Source organism: Podarcis filfolensis (assembly GCF_964270895.1).
Source record: "Podarcis filfolensis genome assembly, chromosome: 7".
NCBI lineage: Eukaryota > Metazoa > Chordata > Lepidosauria > Squamata > Lacertidae > Podarcis > Podarcis filfolensis.
Window position 1 is genome coordinate 68,276,354 of NC_139603.1, and position 16,717 is coordinate 68,293,070.

General features: G+C 41.1%; 1 protein-coding gene and 1 long non-coding RNA gene across 6 annotated transcripts in view; one reads left to right on the forward strand and one right to left on the reverse strand.

The window, feature by feature from the left end:
- Positions 1-14,396, forward strand: part of VPS13B (vacuolar protein sorting 13 homolog B) — a 358,520-nt gene extending 344,124 nt beyond the window's left edge. For all 5 annotated transcript variants that reach the window (XM_083622696.1, XM_083622693.1, XM_083622694.1 and 2 more), the window contains exons 58-62: positions 101-271; positions 6,439-6,615; positions 10,828-10,930; positions 11,554-11,803; positions 11,896-14,396. In XM_083622696.1, the coding sequence (XP_083478822.1) occupies positions 101-271; positions 6,439-6,615; positions 10,828-10,930; positions 11,554-11,803; positions 11,896-12,144 (950 nt within the window). In that variant the 3' untranslated portion in view covers positions 12,145-14,396. The remainder of the gene's footprint in view (positions 1-100; positions 272-6,438; positions 6,616-10,827; positions 10,931-11,553; positions 11,804-11,895) is intronic.
- On the reverse strand, positions 6,667-9,116 carry LOC310766549. The gene is made up of 2 exons (XR_014550243.1): positions 7,944-9,116; positions 6,667-7,909 (listed from the first exon to the last, which is right to left on the reverse strand). It is a non-coding gene; the product is annotated as an uncharacterized lncRNA (long non-coding RNA).
- Positions 14,397-16,717: the final 2,321 nt, after the last annotated feature.

Sequence of the window (16,717 nt, forward strand, 5' to 3'; positions counted from 1 at the left end):
TAACAGAACTACTGTATAGATTTTGTGCCTTGATTGAATGGACAAAATGCCATGGTTTCAGCAATCTGTTGATTTGACTTCCTAATCTGTTTGCACGTAGGTACACTGACATCAATTACGAACCTGGCAACGAGCCTTGCTCGGAATATGGATCGGCTGTCCCTGGATGAGGAGCATTACAACCGGCAGGAAGAATGGAGAAGGCAACTCCCTGAGAACCTGGGAGAAGGACTGAGACAAGGCCTCTCTCGGTTAGGCATCAGCCTTTTAGGTAATGGTTGTATGATTTCATGATCACTATACCCAGTCTTCGGGAGGATGGGCTCCAAAAATAGTTACAAAAAAGATTTTCTTATTTTTAGGATGTTCATTTGGGGACAGTGTCCCCCCCCCCACCTCCCCCACCACCATGTTCTTGTGGGTTGAAAAGTGAGACAGGCTCTCACAGTATATTTGGTCTCATGGGGCAATAGGTTCATAGCTGTTGGAGGCAAGGGTGGGAAGAGAGCAGACTGCACTAAGCAATGCACACGTCCTCAGCTGCAGTTAGCTTTGCTGCTTTTTCCTCTTAGCAGAAACTGACTGGTATGTTCTTAGGTTTTGTTCTCCACATTCATGGAGACCAAAGACTGTTGAAATGAAGGCTTCAGATCCAGCCAACTGTCAAGTGAAGGGCATGGGGTCTAGGGAAGAAATTCAGGCAATGCTGACAAGGCAAAGGCAGAAGGTCCATCTATTATGGGGTAGCAGCAAGCTGAGTTCTCAAACTGTGTGGGGTAGCTGCTGCTGGTGGTTGTGATGTCCCAGTGAAAGGTATAATTCTGAAGAAGATGGAGCCTTCCTCTTCCTATCAGGGGGTAGGTAGGTTGATTGTCTTCAGCAGAAAGCTCTCACTGGCTTAAATCCTCAAACAGAAAGGAAGCTCAGGGATATGAGCTGCTTTGTTTATTTGTGCACAGCTTTACTTACAGGAGGAGACCGGGGTTCCTTGTTCCGGTCCTCTTGTTATGCCAGTGTTGAGTTAAGTGTTTCACATAAAGCAGCAGCCTGTAATCAGTTGCATATGAAAATTGTCTTTACCTATGGAACAGGTAGTTAGAGGCTGAGCATCGCAGGGTAGAGTAAATTCAGAAGAAGGAGGCAATTTCATGAGAAACAGTGGTTCAGATCAAGTCTGACCTGGAACCTTCTGTGGAAGTGAGGTTTTGCAACATGGCCTGCCTTTGCTTATCAGTGTTGCAAATTCAGATCGGTATGTTCTAGCTCCCTGCCTGTGATTAGCCTGTGTATACAGCATGGGGATAAATCCCTGGCCATATATATCCTGATGAGGAACTGCTGCAGTCTCGAGTTCCCGACTGAACAGGTTATCCTGCTCTTTAATCCAGCATTAAATATTAGATTCAGTGTTCTGTTCCCTTGCAGCTAGACAGGTTACAAAACATTTTCTGATGACCCTGTTAGATGAGAAGGGAGTTTAATGCACATTTAAAAAACAAGCAAAAGCCAGCTGCATTTAAAATAGTGGCTGCAAGGGGATACATTTTTATTGTTAATAGTAATTGTGGATATTTAGAAGTACAGTTATCCTTTAATTTAGATGTGGCAAAAGATGCAGGGCGGAATGAATGTCATCACGTAAACAATATAGATACAAAGACATGCTCATTCCAGTGTTTCCTTTTAATGAGCTACAGGAAAACCTTTCAGACTGGCTATTTCCTTTGCATCATAGATAACTTAGATGCTTGTTTTTGTTTGAAAAACACTTGAGTATAGTTCAAATGTCAAGTAAATGTTGACAAAAAATATTTCTGCAGCAGAAACAGTCACATCGCATCAACGTTGTATAATAATATTAAAACTCCAGCCAAAGGGCTTAGCTAGGGGAGAAGATCACCATGGGTGTTTTAAACTACGGTATTACTTACAAGTTTAAAAATTAACCACTTCATAGTAATTTGTGAAATGAAAGCAGGATTTAAAACTGAACTGTTTAGAAGCATGTGCGTTGCAGAGCGTGCATGCATCCATTTCTTTAAAAGAACACAATTTATATTGCTCAGTAAAATGGTTTTGTGCATACTTGGGAGTATGTATCACCCTAAAAGATCAAAATGCTTAGAAATCAGCAGACTTAGAAATTTAGAGGCTAACTTCAAAAAAAAGTCACTTTTAAAATTTTCAGTCGCTATACAATTCAACCTAACAGCAGAACTTTACATAAGAAACTATCAGGCTGTCATAAACAACAGCAGCACCATCTCAAGCTCTCTTTGCTTCTTTCCAGTAATCTATACTACAATTTAGCTCCTTTCTGACATTGTTGTGCCATGTATTTCACTGTCCACACCAACAATATTTATTTACTTCTAGGCTACCTTTTAGGGAAAGCCCTCAAAAAAGCTTGCATAAAAACAATTGAAGAAATGAATAGCCTGCCCCAACCTGGTACCTTCTGGTGTTATTATAGCCAAGTCCCATGTTCCCTGGCCATTGGCTCTGCTGGGAATTGTAGTCCAGAATATCCAGAGGGCACCAGGTTGGAGAAGATTACAGTATCATGTTTCAAGGCAAATGGGCAGCATCTGGACACAAAGTAAGTTTAAGTAGCTATTATAGAGAGAGAGATTCAACACAGAGCTGCCAGCTTCAGTGGTAGATTCATATTTCTTTTAATGTATTGCCAAGGAATTGGTGAAATGTTGGAAATTAGGTTAGGGCTGCTGGAAATTATTTCATAGCATGACATAACAGGGGCTTTGAAAAATGCAGGATGATGCAACAAGACTTTTTAAAAATTCCCTCCTAACAGCGGGTGAGTGGCTTTTCCTTCAGGTGCAAAATATCAGAGTCTATTAATAAAAATGTCCATGCAGCAGAAAGCAGGTTTCCTGAGAGTGGGGAATGCAGATATAAAAGAAGTTTACCTACAGTAGTTAGGATCTAAAATACTGGAGAGCAGAATCTTCAACAAAGATCTCCACTAAAATGAACCGGAGCAATTGAAGATCTGTCACATTGTCCTGCTAAGTTGCCTGTTGTATACTCAGCTCACAACAGCAAAGAAATGTTGATCTAAAGGGTGTCAGTTTTAAAGAAGCATTGTTTTCTGTTTTAGCTATGAGAGGAAGCAGAAGCTGGAGTGTTCGTAATACACATCCAGAGTGTCCACCACTTAGTGGGGCTACTGGAATCTATACCACCATATAACTCTGCAAAAATGTTCCTCAGCAGTTCTTCTAATTTTTTGGAAGTTAGTAAAGTCCACAGGCTGGTAGAAGTCATGGCATCAGCAAATTGCTCTTAGCTTAAGCATATATGAGATCTACTTAATTTATCTTTCTCTAAAGATTTCCACTCTTGACTTTGTCTGGTTGTGGAAGTGACAGTTGTTGTTGTTGCTGCTGCTGCTGCTGCTGCTATTGTTATTGTTATTTTTAACCCTACAACAACAGGTCTCAGGGTGGGTTACTAAAATTTAAGATTCAATATTAAAAACAATTAAAACACAGGTAGGTAGCCATGTTGGTCTGACGCAGTTGAAATAATAAAAAAATAAAAAAATGGTCCAGTAGCACCTTAGAGACCAACTAAGTTTGTTCTGGTATAAGCTTTCGTGTGCATGCGCACTTCTTCAGTGCTTCTTAAAAACTGCACATGAATGCTTATACCAGAACTGAGTTGGTCTATAAGGTGCTACTGGACAATTTTTTTATTTTTTTATTTCAGTTAAAACACAGTCACAGGGTGAGCCCTGAAAACACATCTCAGGTGTCAAAGGCCAGGATAAACTGGTACATCTTCAGCATTTGCCAAAAGCTTTATGGTGAAGGTGCCAGGCTGTGACAAGAGAGTTGCACAATTTAGGAGCTGCCACAAAGAATGCCCTCTCCTGGGCCACAACCACCCAAAACTTCTTAGGGCAGTGGAACTCACAAAAGAGCCCCTCTGCTGATCTTAATACCCAAGAGGGTCTTTAGGGTAGCAGGTGGTCTCCCAGATATTTGGGACCTAAATTGTTTAGGACTTTAAACACTAGTGTCAGCTCCTTAAATTTTGGCCCAGTTAGGGACTAGCAGCCAGTGCAGCTGTTTTCAAACAGGGGTTATACGAGTTCTAAAGGCAACCTCAGCCAGTAATTTTGGCCAGTTGAATTGAATTGGAACAGTAGAACCCCTGTTTTTCAAGCAGGTTAGACATTGTGCTGGAAATCTGAAGTTATTGCTGTTATATTTAAGCATACCAGACTGCTTCTTTTTCTTTGTTGCTGCCTTTACTCAAGATATGGACGACAAACTTTAGTTTATAAATTGGCTTAGACTGCAGTTGCCTGCACTGTTTTACTTACACAGAATGAGGAACTTAACCCGTCTCTCTGATTCTGTTTACAAATTCTTTATTGCTGAAATAATGCCCACTGTTCTTAGTCACAGAAGAAATTAACCACCCAAATAAATATATGCACGTGCATTGTAATGTGAACAAGCAAGCGCCCAGATTGTATCTTACAAGTGAGAGATTAGCAGGCACAGTTGTTCACGGGGCATCAAATTTAATAGTTTGCTGTGCAATCCAGCATGCTTGTATAGTTCTGTAAACAACTGGCCCATCAGCACACCAGGCCATTAGTGTCATTCTTGCAATCTCTGCTTTGTCTCTCGATAGGCTGATAGGTTGTGATATGTCATGGCTCTTCTAGCTTCCACTGGCTTATCTGATGTCATAAACAGGTTTTCCTAAGGGGTCTCAAAAAGTCCCAGTGCAGCTATAATTTGAATGCAAAGCACCCACAATGAGAAATATTCAGAAGCATTGCAGAACATAACCATATTGACTAGTAGCCATCAAGAGCCCTCTCCTCCATGAATTTGTCTAATCCTCTTTTAAAGCCATCGAAGCTAGTGGCCATCAGGAACAACAACATTTTAATGAGACTGGATTAACTGAAAAGCAAGATTCTTTCCTCAAAAAAATAGAAAGCAATGAGGGGCAAACTGCATGCTGCATGATGGCTGCATGTCGTGAAACACTGATGGCCCCTTCTGTTATCCCTTACACATTAGGGAACTTCACCCACCTTCACCATTCTGTGTTTTTGGGAGCAGCCAATATCGATGAACAGTAACATTTGATTTCAAGTGCACATAGTGAACTGCAATTGACCAAGGTGCCCATTTTTGTTGTCCACATGGAACTAAATAGATGTCCCTTCCAGGGCAGCTGTTTGATCTCTCTGTTTGTACAAAGAGGTCTAAAGACTTTACCCAGTGATTTCCTCTGTGCTGAACAACCATGGCCTATTGCTCAGGCAGCTAAGCTTCAAATTGTTGTCACGTAACACCTTGTCACTTTATTCAATCATTGTCCTTTTAGTGAGTTCCAAATAGCTTATCCATCAAAGTTACAACAACTAGAGACATCTCTGTGGTAAGTGGCTTGAGTAAACTCGAGATCAAAGAGAGATCCCACCTTACATACCTGTTTACATTTAAGAAGATTTAAACTGCAGTCTTCTGTTGATACTAAAAGCCGGAGGGGTCATTAAGGCACTTGTAAAAGTTTGACCCATGTACATTAAAGTAAAATATGGTTGTGTTCACAAAGATAGTAACAAAAAGTCCCAAAGCCTAATTCTACTAAGCTTGGTAATATATCAGAGGTTGCATTAGTTTATGAGCATTTCTGGCAATAGAAGGGGATATTAAAATGATATATGGAATGCAGGTCTTTTTTTCTTATGAAGTCCATCTTAGGCTTACGTGAAAATCTCATTTCCATAGCAGCTAAAAAACTCTGAATGTTAGCAGACATTTATTCCAATCTAATATATATATATATATATATATATATATATATACACACACACACACACACACACACACACACACACACACACAGTATCCTAAATCCTTTCCAGTCAACAAATGCACTTGGAAAGAAAACACCTAGAATAAATGCATTATGAAGCCACCAAGTGGCCTGGTTTGCACAAACCTCAGCTTAGTGAGAACATACTAGCTTCCAGGAGTTTCTTCTTAGTTATAGCTCATGGTTAGTTGGAAAGAGCTTAACCAGGAGCCCAGGTCTGGACAACATGCTCAGCCAAACCTTGGCTCAGCTCCGCTCAGCGTAGCAGGGGGAAAGGGCTGGGAAGGAGCAAATTGTGTAAGCTCCTCTCTGGAAGCCCACACATTTATGCTCTGCCAGGGTTTGGCTTCGCATGAAGTATGAACCAGGCCAATGTAAATGTTTATATGAAAAAGAGAAACACAAGAAGGGACAAGCGGAGAACTGAATTCAGTGTATTCCTCAGGTTAATTGGTATTCCTTATTGCTATATTAGGCAGGTGATAACTCAGATTCTCAGTCCAATATTCTCTGTTAATATTTATTCTTGTTCTAGGAGTTTATCCTTCTGTCATACTCTCGTTACAGGTGCGATTGCTGGTATTGTAGACCAGCCAATGCAGAACTTCCAAAAAACGTCAGAGGCCCAGGGTTCAGCTGGACTCAAGGCCAAAGGTGTTATCTCTGGTGTGGGGAAGGGAATCATGGGAGTTCTCGCTAAACCCATTGGGGGAGCAGCTGAGCTAGTGTCACAGACCGGCTATGGTAGGTTTCAATGAATCTGTGAAACTCTTTGTGTTCTTTATTAATTGCCAGTTTTTTTCTTCCATAATAGGCTTTTATTGGTATAATATACACACACAAAAAGATAAGAGATTACAACAAAGCCCCAAGTCCCCATGCCCCCAGTCATCATCCTTATACCCCCAGTGATATCTGGTTGGATAGCCGCATAATTGCCTTTTTGATCAGTGGAGGATAAATATATGTATAAAGTTTAATGTCCAGGGCGCTATTTGGAATCAGATCCAATGAACCATTCTAGCCAAGGAAGTTGACAACACTCTAAGTCACAAGGTCATCGTCAGTTTTCAAATTTTGTTTTAACTGTAGCATGTTATGTTCCTGCAGATTTAAAATAGTATGTGTTTTCATAGAATCCTAGAGTTAGAGAAGACACAGAGTCATCTAATCCTATCCCCTACAATGCGGGACAGGTGGCCATCCAACCTCTGGTTAAAAACCTCCAAGGAAGGAGAGTCCACTACCTCTCTTGGGAGTCCGTTCCACTGTCAAACAGCTCTAACTTTCAGAAAGTTCTTCCTGATGTTTAGTCAGAATCTGCTTTCTTGTCACTTGAAGCTAAGGGTTTGGGTCCTACATTCCAGATCAGGAGAAAACAAGTTTGCTCCATCCTCCATGTGTAACAGCCCTTGAGATATTCGAAGATGGCTATCATATCTCCTCTCAGGCTCTTTACCAGACTAAACATACCCAAATCCCTCAACTATTCCTCATGGGATTGTTTCCAGACCCTGTATAATATTGGTTGCCCTCCTTTGCACATTCCTGCTTGTCAGTATCTTTCTTAAATTGTGGTGCCCAGAACTGGACACAGTATTCCAGGTGTGGTCTCACCAAGGCAGAATAGTATGGTATTATATGCTGTGAGCTAACAGGGGAGGACATGGGATGCGGGTGGCACTGTGGGTTAAACCACAGAGCCTAGGACTTGCCAATTAGGTTGGCAGTTCGAATCCCCGCGACGGGGTGAGCTCCCGTTGCTCGGTCCCAGCTCCTGCCAACCTAGCAGTTCGAAAGCATGTCAAAGTGCAAGTAGATAAATAGGTACCGCTCCGGCGGGAAGGTAAACGGTGTTTCCGTGCGCTGCTCTGGTTCGCCAGAAGCAGCTTAGTCATGCTGGCCACATGCCCCGGAAGCTGTACACCGGCTCCCTCGGCCAATAAAGTGACATGAGCGCCACAACCCCAGAGTCGGTCACGACTGGACCTAATAATGGTCAGGGGTCCCTTTACCTTTTAACAGGGGAGGACAACCCCTACACACACACACACACACACACACACACACACACACACACACATTTCTGGATAGCTCAGTTGGTTAGATCATGGTGCTAACCATGCGGAGGTTTCAGGTTCGATCCTTGTATGGAATAGCTGCATATTCCTACATTGCAGGGAGTTGAATTAGATGGTCCTCAGGGTCCTTCCAACTCTAAAATTCTATGATTCAAGATACATCTGGCTACATTGCTCAGACTCTGCCTGGCAATTCTTATGCTGGCAGTTAGATCTGCCCTCCTGCATTGTGCAAAGCTTCCATTTACCAAACTGAGTGAGGATGCTTCCTGCTGTTTTTGATCAAGAGGACCTGTACTGGGGAGAGTGGAGAATAACTGCCAAAGATAATGCGAGTCCTGCTATAGCATGTTAACCACTTACTCCAGCACAACCCCACAGGTACAGTTGTTCCATTAATTGTTAAATCAAAAAATCTAAGGACTTGCAAATACTTTACTTTTTACTCATATAATGTGAAAGTCCCTTTTTCTTTAATGGGCTCAAGGTTTCCCTTCATAAAAGATGAGTCACTGACCACTTACACTGGCAAAGCCCCACTGAAGCTTTTAGATTTCCATTAACTAAATCTGTGGACATCATTTTTCGCCCAAAAGGTTGTCGAAAGTCTGACCGCGAAGTCTCTCTGTTAGGCTCTCCAATGCTCTTTCAAACATTTTGAGGTAACAATCATGTCTGTGAAAGACCTAAAATGAAAGGCTCATGGGCTCCATTTATTTGCAAAAAAATAAATTTGTCTTTGTGTCCAGCAGTTATGCCTGTGGAATGGGACTTTCTGGCCCCAAGCACCTCCCTCCTGTGACACCCCCCCCCCAAAAGCATCTCCTGGAGGATGGGAGACCATCAGGAAAGGCTGGACTGTGACAAAGGGGGGGGATTTGGATGCAACTATTGCCTCTGTGTATTTGTACTTGTCTTTAGACTGCTGGGCAATTAGAAGTCTGGTGTACAGATTATTTTCCCATCATGACCATATAAGCTTGGGATAGCTTGTTTTTAATGAAAACTAAGCCTTTGTGGGATGGGGGGTGGCACAGAAAATAAAAATATAGGTTAGTTCAATTCTTTTGAAACCCACAAGGAAGCAGTACAAAGCTGGGAGATGCTGTGCGTAATAGGCTTCCCATGTATTATTTTTAAAATGTTAGCAAGTGGTAAACAACCCAAAATGTCTCTTTGGGCATCCCGTCTTGCGCCTGAGGCCTCTTGAGACAGCAGCACCAGGGATTGGGGGGGCACTGATGACACACAGACCCCCCAGCAATTTGGGACCCAGGGGCTGAGGGGGCAGCCTGGCAGGTGCGGAGGGAGAGTCTTTTGGTGGGAGAATTTCATTGTTCTGTATGGGACAATGACAATAATGATATTGTATTGTATTGTATTGTATTGTATTGTATTGTATTGTATTGTATTGTATTGTGAGATGCAAACAGTGGCTTGGATCCAGAGAGTTACTTTAAGGGAGGTCCACAAGGTTACAAGCATCCAGTAGGATTCATCCTTCCCTGCTTTTGCAGAGTGGCCACACACACACACACATGGTGGCTGCTGTCCAGAAAGCACAAATTCAGAGTTACCTTGGGTGCACAGAGCGAGTTCCGCCCCCCTTTTTTTCCTGGATGCTAGCCAGTGTCTGTAACATATTTTACTTTCTATATCCATTGAACAATAGTGCTAGGAGAGGATACACAAGTGGCTTCAGATAATAATCGATGGTACTGCATGGCTGAGTACCCTCATCCCATCTAGACTGCAAACGGGATTATGCCCAATAAAGTGAATGAGAGGACAGGAGACCACACAGAAGTCAACACATGTTCTTTCTTTCTCCACTGCAAACGACATTTTCATTCGCATAACACTGTAAAACCTCAATCAGCTAATTGTTACAACTGGAATGCATCTTTTAAGCATTTCCATAAGCAGTTAAATATTAAACTATACCACCCCCCTTGCCCAACATAACCAGTGCATTACTTAATCTGGGCATTAGTTATTAGTTTTATGAAATGGACTCTTGAGTTGCTTATACCCCGGTGCAAAAATGTCTGCTTTGCCATGGAGTTACTTGACTGGTCCAAGTCATTCCTGCCTCCCCTCCCCAAATGCTCACATCTTAGTGCTCAGTTCTTTGCTGCATCAGGCTTAGCCTAGCTTCGATCAGCCTTGTAAAACTTTTATTATATCTGTGAAGTTTTTACACCCCGCTAATTCTCCGTCTAATGACCATGCCTTCATTTATAAAAATTTACAAGCCATCAGAAACCGCACATGCCAGGTCACCCCTTAGCTCTGGCAGTTCTGCTCAGAACAAACAGGAAAAGAAGCTGCTCTGCAGAGCTCTACCTTGGCACAATGAAGCACTCCTCATATTTTGGATGCCCCAGGAGAACCCATAAACGTTTGGGATCCATGTTTAACAGCTGCATTAAGTAACCTCTATTGAAATGCAGTATCTATGGCAAGCTTGCCTTCTAATGTTTACTAATCATGACATATACATGGAAGAATCTGAATACGAAGCAAGAAAGTTAACAGTGGCCTTGACTTTTTATGCATACATTGTTAAATGACGTTTTCAGTCCCATTCTGGACTGATGGCTCTCAAGAGCATTATGTTTCCCCTAATTGCTCGTATGTGACTGACATTCTGTCTTTTGTTTATTTCTAGCTAATGCTAAAATCCACCAGGGTTAAGTGCACGATTATTGTATTCTAATGTTGAATGAATTATCTCCGCTAGAGTGTCCAAAGATGTGACATCACTTTGGATCTGCACTGTTTTATGGACTACTCTAAGAAGATGACATCACTACAACATGTTCCTGTTTTCCGAAAAAACAACTAGTAAAAATCTTAACTTCTCTTACCACAGGTATTTTGCATGGAGCTGGACTTTCTCAGCATCCCAAACAGCGTTATCCTCCAAGCGATCAACATGCTGAGCAGGCACCAAACAGCCACGTCAAATACGTCTGGTAAAATTATTGAGACACTTGCTCATTTTTCTGTCCACATTGTTGATTAATAGATTTTGGCCCGTGGTCAAGTTAACAGGCTATTGGCCTAGGAAGAGGTTGAGTTACAACAGTTTATTTAGGAACGCTAAGCAGAGTTACTGCACAGAGGCCCATTTTGCAAATGATAAGCGGTTGATCTCCTTTGAGCTTTGTAACTCCGATGCTACTCTGTGTTTGTTTATCTAAGCTTTTACTTAGTTGCCTTTGCAGTGGACCCAAGTTCTGCACATTTCCAGAAATAGCTGCTGGTTTCTTTCTGCTCTGTGTTTGGTTCCAGCTTCTTGGGGTGGATTCTCCACGGGGAAAAGAAATGAGTTGGAAAAAGAGAATGAAATTATGAGCATCGATTAGGTCAGCTTTGCTGCAGATGATTAAGGAGTTTTGATAATGTTACAAAATAAGCATGACATCCTTTTGATTTAAAACTGAAATGGGATTTGCAAAAACTGTGGTGCTTAGTATCCTTCCAGCTTGCTGTGATTCTTTTTATATATTTTTTAATGGCAGCTTCACTGAGAAACGATGCAATTGACCGTATCCTTTGAGCACAAGTTCCTAATCTTGAATTATTCTTTTAACAGGAAAATGCTTCAGTCTCTGGGGAGGCCAGAGGCCCACATGGCCTTGGATGTGGTAATTGTGAGTGGATCAGGCCAAGAACACGAAGGATGTTTGCTGCTTACCTCAGAGGTGCTGTTTGTGGTTAGTGTCAGTGAAGACACACAGCAACAGGCATTTCCAGTGACAGAAATCGAATGTCTACAAGACAGCGAACAAAGCAACCTGCTGAAGGTGCAACTCAAGCAGCAAAGAGTCCCTTCTGATTTGGAGGTAAAGCTTCCTAAACAACGATTTGTAGCCTTTATTTAAATTTGCAGCATGAGTGCTGTACATTTCAATAAATCTGTGTTGTCTCATTTCAGGCAGATGGAGTAAGAGAGAGATTGTCTGAACAGCAGTACAACAGACTTTTGGACTACATCACAAAATCATCCTATCACTTTGTTCCCAGCACTTTATCTGCGCAAACCACAGCACAAGTGGTAGCTGCCGAACCCATTCCTACAACAGTTAAGACTTACCAGTACCTTGTTGATCCTGTTTTTGCCCAAGTATTCATCAGTAAATTTACTATGGTAAAAAATAAAGCCTTGAGAAAGGGGTTTAATTGAGAACGCCCAGTGGCAAGACTTGTTTTCAATTTTTAAAGTAATATCTATGCAGTTGCCTAATGTGAACTTTTAATTTCACATTGTGTCAAACACATGTGTTTAAACTTTGTGGGTTGGTGTAGTAAAGTAGCACTTAAAAAACAAACAAACCCACAATAGTCTTATTTTTTGCCCAGCCTATATGAAATGTGCTGATTCTCGATCTCTGTGCATGAGGCAAAAGTTCAGGAAATATTAGTGATGCAAACCTTGTTATAAGCTAAACTGTCCAGTAAAGGGAAATGTAGCAGCCCTACAGAATGACAGTGAACACGTTCAGTCCATTCTTTCAACTGGAAATCAGACAGGCAAGGGTAAGCAAAACTCTGCATGTTGCAGTGTTCTTGTCCCAGAAAGAATATCCGTGTTCTCTGTGTCCTATTTTAGGGTCTGCCAGTTTCTATTATAAGCAGAGTTTATAACTCAGCTGTAAAAACTAGCTCAGGGCTGAAACTTTTACCCTAAGTTTTCCATCCAATAGCAAAACATTTCCTCCCACTCCAACTGAAAGCATTGAAGTGGCTGTTTTAAGTTACTAGTGACAGCTGGGTTTTAGCACTGCTCTAACCTTATAATAGCCTTCTTTATTTGACTGAAATTCTGCAGGACTTTAGTCCTTAATATAAACTAGTGCCTTTGTGTAGTTTGGAGAGCAAAATGGTAACTACGGCATTAATTTATTTTTGAAACTTCCTGTCTGTAGTAATCTTATTCCCCAGTCAGATTTTTCTTAAGACTTTTGAATGTATATGATGTTGTGGATTATTGGGCAATACATAATTATGCAATGTACGTCATCTCTTATTATTGTGGGACCAGTAATATGCATCATATCAATTTTAGGAGTGGTGTTCAGTCAAGTGTACCAAAAAAAACCTAGACAAAACTCAGTCTCCAATCCAAGCTGCATTACTCAGAGGTCAGTCCCACTGTAAGTAGTATGATTAACTGCCAAGGATATTGTTTAGGGTTGTTCTGTCAGTCTTGTTACACATTTCAACATAAATGCTAATTGTATGCATTAACTAATCCTGAGGCCTATATCTGTGCTCTTCAAAAAGTTTATGTAATTTGAATATTTTGTTCTTGGTCTCAAACTTACCTATCCAATATTTAAAGGTTAAGAAATGGAGATTTAAAACTAACAAATGTTAGTTTTACTATAGCTCTGTGGATACAATTTAATGAAGATAGATGAATCTTGTACTAAAACGATCTAGGAACTGAACAATCTGGAAGCAAATAGATCACTCCTTTCAACATCTTTGTCACCACTTTCTACACTGAAAAACTCACTTTAATTGGGAAGGACTTGTTAAACCATAAAACTAAATTCCAGTAGTTTGGGGTTCTGCTCCTAATGCTGTCCCTACTGTGTTTGAGAAGTCACATTTCCCACCCCTTCCAATACAAAGACAAATATGTTACTGAGTACTTGAAGCCTTATCTAAACCACTGCATAGAGAACAAATAAAATTATGACTGATGGGACTCAATCCCATATTGGGGCTATGAGTCACATCACATTTACATTTACATTTAGTCTGATTTGATGGCTTCTCACACCCTTAAAGGAGCTCCCATTTTGATTGTCTGTGGAGTTCTCCTTGCACATTTAGGATTTTAGTGTTTTGAATGAGTTTTGTTATAGGCAATTCAAATTCTGTTTTCTTCTTTTATTTTAGAAAAATCACTGTTGCCATAAGAGCTATTATATTTGTGGATTGCAATGGGATCAGCAGTCTTAGGTTTGAGAAAATCTATTTAATGTGGGTTCTTAGCTATTATCTGTTTCTGCTTCAAAACTTTTATTCCAAATGATACTCCTGGCTCAAACTCTCAGGGCAAGAACTCAACATTATTCTGTGGAGATTCTTCCTATACTTCAAAACTATGCCCAAGACAGGAACTGAAATGAAACTAAGTCATTACTGTAATAATGATCTATTTTTGTTGTTATTGACATCTCCTTTGCATTCTTGGTACAAACTATTAAGAACATTTTGATTTAAATGCTTCTCTTGTAACCCACTTTGCTATGAGTTACTTCTGGAAGCCATTTTTCTTATTTATTGATCACGATGAGTGTGAAGTGAACACAGCCATTGTTAACATCTCATATGTTGACTTGTCAAACTGGTCATTGTTTACCTTTGAAAATGTATACATTTTATTCTTGAATCTTTTATGGGAAATAAAGAGTTATATTGCCAGTGTTGCATGCTGACTGCATATATTAGAACAAATTTATTCAAGGAAAACAATTTTTGTGACCCACACACAGATAGCTGAGGCAGGCAGGCAAGCCACCATATTGGTTTACAGGACTTTTTACGACTCATCTTTGAGTGAACTGAACTATTCAAATATCATTTTAGCACCTTCCCTCCAAAAACACCTTCCCTGCTGTCACCCAATTCCTGCAGACACAAAGGAATGGTGGGAGGCACCAACAGGGCAACCTCTCAAGGGAAGATGGCTGGGAGGCAGTGTCAGAAGCTGAAAAGGTAACAAGAGTTTAGTGAGAAGGAAGAGGCTGTGGCAGAGAGAAGTCTAGAAGCAGAATCAGGAGAAAGGAGAGGCAGAGATGAGTCAGCCTGGTGAAGAAGTCATACTGTCACCCCCTCCTGCTGCAACAAGCTCCCTTCCTCACTGGGCTCCCAGGACCAGAAACCTGGGAGAGGAGGAGACTTAAGTCAGCTGTGGACTTTCAGTCTGTACAACTGCCTCATAGAGGCAAGATCTACTGAGAAGGCTCATTAAACCTGGTGCTCCTGAGCAGGCCTTATTTCTTCTAATAAAGAGTTAACTTCACTAACAGTGACTTACTGCTAGCTGGCTCACTGACACACACAGTCCTTGCTTACGATGACAGCATAATTTTGCTGCAGCTACACTACTTATATCAAGAAGCTGCTTTAAATGAATAGTGCCTTTCCATGGTCCCTGCACAACCCTGAAGCAAAACACAACTTTTATAGGAATTTTCCAAAATCTATCTACGCTGCCCCAAATGTTCAGTGAAGCGACAAATTAATCCCCATAGTTCTGCAAGCATTTTGGTCCATCCTCTGTAGACCAGTTTAAAGTAGTACCTCATATGCTCTCACTGATGGCAAAACTACTCTTTAGAATAGAGTTTCATTAGTTTTAATGGTTTCAACCTAGTCCTGCAGTTTATCTATATGAATAACACAATCACCCATCAAAAGGTTGCTGCTTGTGATCTTTTGAGCTGGCTATAAAATCTTCACATAAAGTAGGATGCCAAATTAAGCCATCTGTATTGTATTTTCAAGCTTGTAAATTCAAATCCCGATAGCAAAACATCTACTTCAAATGGACCATTAACATCAACACTTTGTATATATACACATTCTCCAAAACCATTCACTCTAGTAAGCTACTTAGTAACTTCTTCGTTGATTCAAAACACAAAGTTGCAGTAACAAGGGACTTTCAGACTTTCCAGGCACTAGACTCTTGCCTTAAATTAGGGAATACATTTTTACTGGCATTTTTACATCAGTATTTGGAAGACCTCTAATGGACAAACTCACTCACACACTGTTCCATTAAACATCAGCTGGAGAGCTGTGTACCGCTGGAAGCAACACTATAGGATACTAGCGGACAAAGTTCAAGAGTGTGCAACGAGCAAGAATGCAAGACCTAAGGAAAGCTAAATGATCATTAAGCCAGTCACGATGAGATGTTTTAAGGACTTACTGGGAATATCTGAAAATACAATTACAGAAGTTGGCTGCTAGTTGTACAAACTAGACAGATATTAGGGGGAACATAAAGGCTGGCATGCCTGTGAAAACAGATGTCAAGCCTGCACAATACAGATACTGCTATGTCTGCAAATGTGCATCCTTATCCACAACTAATCACACAACTACATATATCCTCCCTTATCGTAAGGCAAATTGTTAACTGATCTTTGCTGAAGCATGTTCTAGTACCCATTGGGTATTTAATCAGCTTTTTTTAGAGGCAGGTGTGCCCATTATGGACCTAGCAATCATCCAACACAGCCCAGCCTAGACCTCTCTTCCTGCCTGGCTCCTTTAGAGCAGTGGTGGCCAAACCTGACCCTCCACTGTTTTTGGACTACAACTCCCATTATCCCTAGCTAACAGGACCAGTGGCCAGGGATGGTGGGAACTGTAGTCCCCAAACAGCTGGAGGGCCAAGTTTGGCCACCACTGCTTTAGAGCAACAATGACCTGCAGCCCTATAAAGTTGCAGAACTACAGCTCCTATCTTCCTATCAACAATGCTGGCTGAAGTCCAACATCTGGAAGGCTGCATACTCCCCACACCTTAGAGAGACAAGTGTTAATAAACAAAAGACCAGGATAAACCAGATAGAAGGCTTTTGTTCTCAATCTCCCTACCCAGTTTCAGTGAAAGGAAGATGTAATTAATCAAACATAGAATCCAGCAGATTTTTCCTCTCATTCATCAATCATTCTCCAAAAGCTTTCTAAGAAAACTTGAAATGATGACGGGCACCTAGTACCTCAAC